Genomic DNA, 3,193 nt, shown 5'->3' with positions numbered 1-3,193 from the left:
GTAGAGGGTGACGCTCAGTTAGGAAGGCGTATGAGTGAAATCAACAAATTAGCCTCGCTGCCGTAGCTGCATTTTGCTGTGCACAACAGGACTTTACTCACGTGTCGGTAGCTGTGCGCAACAGGACTTTACTCACGTGTCGGTGGATATTTCGCAGAACGTGGACTTGGAGCTGTTTTGTTGCAAACAGCAGACGCGTCTGCGACGTCGACATCCTGCAGCCACAGACTGAGATAAAGACATTTAATCAAAATGTGGCTCAAAATAAAATGATCACAAATCAGAACATTGTGTTGATAAAATACATCAGCTTTTATCAGTACAAGTACAAGTTTTAAATGTGGTAGATCAGGTGTGTTCAAGGTGAAGTCACAAGTTTTAAATGTGGTAGATCAGGTGAAGTTCGGGGGCCAAATCTGGCACTGATTAAATAATTTATTTTATACAAATTAATTTTCTCCTATGGGATACATATTTTAAAGCATTTTTAAAATTTGCTTGCCAACACTAAAAAAACAGATACTATATTTTCCAGATTATAAGTCACACTTTTTTTTCATCCTTTGGCTGAGTTCGTGACTTATGCTCAGACGCGACTTATATATTAAAATATATAATTTCTCGTCTGTTATTTTCACACTCACAGCCACTAGAGGACACTCTAGGCTTGTGTACCAGTATCTGCTACTCCTATAAGTCGCACTTTTTTTAATACTATTGGTACATCACTCCTGAGCGAGTGGAGTCCAAAAAATACGTCACTCTGAAATGACGTCTACTACAGTACAAGTGCCGAAAGCAGGAAAACAATGTTTGCAAATATATTAGCGTGGTAACATTTTACCATATTCTAAACCTGCGTCAAACACAGATACAGCCAAACCAAATGGTTAGAATCCACTGGTCTGAACTGGAGCGTTTCCACTGGATGTCCTTCCTGCCCAGAGACAATCCTGATTGATTGAAACTTCTAAATGGCAGGCAGGGATACACACCGCTGCACCACTGCACCAATGACTGTACTCACTTTTTCACCGACGCCTGTCTGACGTTCACACACTGCCTCCCACTCCAGACACAGTAAGGATCTCTGGAGAGAATGCACTCCCCACAGCTCTGATAATTAGAACAGTTTGCCAATGGGACCTCCACCAGCTCAGAGTAGGAGGAAACATAAAGACGACCCTGTGCAGGAAAGAAGACAAAGCAGTGAAAAAAGTCAAAAAAGTCAAAAAAAAAAAGCAGCAGACACAGATAGATTTTTTATTTTTTTTAATCCAGCATCTACACTTTCTGACTACAAACCAATTCCAGCACAAATTAAAATACATTTCACTGCCTGAAAGCACAACTCGGAGCAAATATACTACGTGCCCGGAAGACAAGTGCTGCACAACCTGCGGCCGCTGAACACCCCCCCGCCCCCCCCGACTGTTTACAAATCCCCCCCGAGAGGAAGTTGAACGCAATTAGCACTTAGAACACGGGCTCAGCTTCAAGCCTGGCGGAGTCTGTAAACTGCTCGTAAATGCATTTACAGAGCTCATTATTAGTTCACGCCACGGGAAAGCTGCGTTGAAAACAAACAAGCTCTCCGCCGTCACCGCCCCCTACCTTCTCCGTATCCAGCTCCATGTGCTGCACCGGCCGGGAATCTCGGAAGATAATCATCTCCTCGATGATGTGCATCTTGTTGTTGATGTTAATGGCCTTGTGGAGCCGTCCGTCATCTGAGGAGAGCCACAGTGTGAGTCACACAGTCACAGACACAGGTGGACGTACCTGAGCGCGCGGTGAAGGTTGGACCTTCCTGTTATACCTGTGCCGATGAACAGCACGTCGTAGGCCTTCCCTGCCATGTGCACCCGGTGGATGGCGATCTGCGTGTAGCGGACGTTGCGTTTCAGCAGCAGCGGTTGGCTGCGGATCACGCTGTCCATCAGGAAGTGGTCTTTGACAAAGTTCAGCACCTTGTCCGGCATTTGCAGGGAGGAGGAGATGCCCTGCTGTCTGGCTGCATTGGTGATGCACTGGAGAAGCAGCAAAAGGTGGAACGATGTTGAACAGAAGTCAGTGACTCTGAGAGCTGGGCTTTGACTGGCAGCTCCACAGTAACTCATGGGGTTCTGGACTATTTATTTTGTGGTTATTGTGAGCTAATTCTGGGCTAACCTTTAACCTTATTTCTAATGTGGCTAATCTACCTGGATAATCTGTCTTTTAGACATTTTTATTTTATGTTTTAAAACCAATTAATAAGGGATATTTCTCCTAACTTTTAGACACTTCTAAGACTCACTTTTAATCATTTTTTCTTTTTTGACAGGTTTATCCTAATTCCAAATATTTGCTTTCTTTTAGCTATTCCTGGGCTGTCTCTCAACTTTGAGCCATCTTACATAAAACCTTCATCGATAACATTTTTTATTATCATCTCTTTGCCTGATTTTTAATTATTTTTCAACTGACATTGACATTTAGCGTTGACTTTTACTGTCTGATTCGCTATTTTTTTTTAATACTTTCACCTGCAGTAAATATATTAAAAAATGATGATTTTTTTTTTTTACTTTTGGTCCTGTGCATATTTCAACTGACTCCTGAATTTTAAACACCAATACAGATACACATTTGTGTGTATTTGCGTGTCTCCTCCAGCAGAGGGCAGCAGAGGGATACTCACCGCTCCAGGTCGCGGTTCAGGGACTGGATGGTTGTACGTGTACCACTGCTGCGTCTCCCGGTTCACTTCTCTGTATCGACCGTTGAAGGCTTTTTCCACCTGCTCCATGGTGAAGGAACAAACTGCAGAACTTCCTGAAGCTCCTCTGTACCTTTGGAGACCAACAAACAACAACTTTGAGTCAGAATAGGTCAATCAGGTCCGTTATTTGATCACGTTTCGCAGTTGAATTCAAACAGAGTGAAGAATAATGATTTTAAGAAAGATTTGAGAAAAGTCAGAATTTGAAAGATCCTTCAGATAAAGGTCAGAACTTTTCATGGAGTTCTTTCTTTTCTTTCAGACTTTGGACTTTTTTCAAAAATACTGAATAAGAAGATTATAAGATTAAATTCATAAAACCAAACTCTGGTTCCACAGGTCGCCCAGAAACTTTCCTGTCGACTTCATCCTATCTAATGAATTAACCATAAACACGTATGGTATTTTCTAAGCTGGAGGGGGCGCCAC

The 3,193-nt window shown here is 42.6% G+C and overlaps 1 protein-coding gene across 7 annotated transcripts in view; it reads right to left on the bottom strand.

Annotated features, from left to right (window-relative positions):
- The window catches only part of sema4ba (sema domain, immunoglobulin domain (Ig), transmembrane domain (TM) and short cytoplasmic domain, (semaphorin) 4Ba), a 63,729-nt gene that overhangs the window by 1,479 nt on the left and 59,057 nt on the right, over positions 1-3,193 (bottom strand). For all 7 annotated transcript variants that reach the window (XM_008310995.3, XM_025056580.1, XM_017032891.2 and 4 more), the window contains 5 exons: positions 2,684-2,834; positions 1,820-2,030; positions 1,615-1,730; positions 1,028-1,185; positions 137-228 (listed from right to left, as the gene is read on the bottom strand). In XM_008310995.3, the coding sequence (XP_008309217.1) occupies positions 137-228; positions 1,028-1,185; positions 1,615-1,730; positions 1,820-2,030; positions 2,684-2,834 (728 nt within the window). The remainder of the gene's footprint in view (positions 1-136; positions 229-1,027; positions 1,186-1,614; positions 1,731-1,819; positions 2,031-2,683; positions 2,835-3,193) is intronic.

Source organism: Cynoglossus semilaevis, chromosome 6 (genome assembly GCF_000523025.1).
Source record: "Cynoglossus semilaevis isolate Cse_v1.0 chromosome 6, Cse_v1.0, whole genome shotgun sequence".
NCBI classification, from domain to species: Eukaryota; Metazoa; Chordata; class Actinopteri; order Pleuronectiformes; family Cynoglossidae; genus Cynoglossus; species Cynoglossus semilaevis.
The sequence above is the reverse complement of the archived record's forward strand: the minus strand, read 5'-3'. Positions and strand labels throughout refer to the sequence as shown.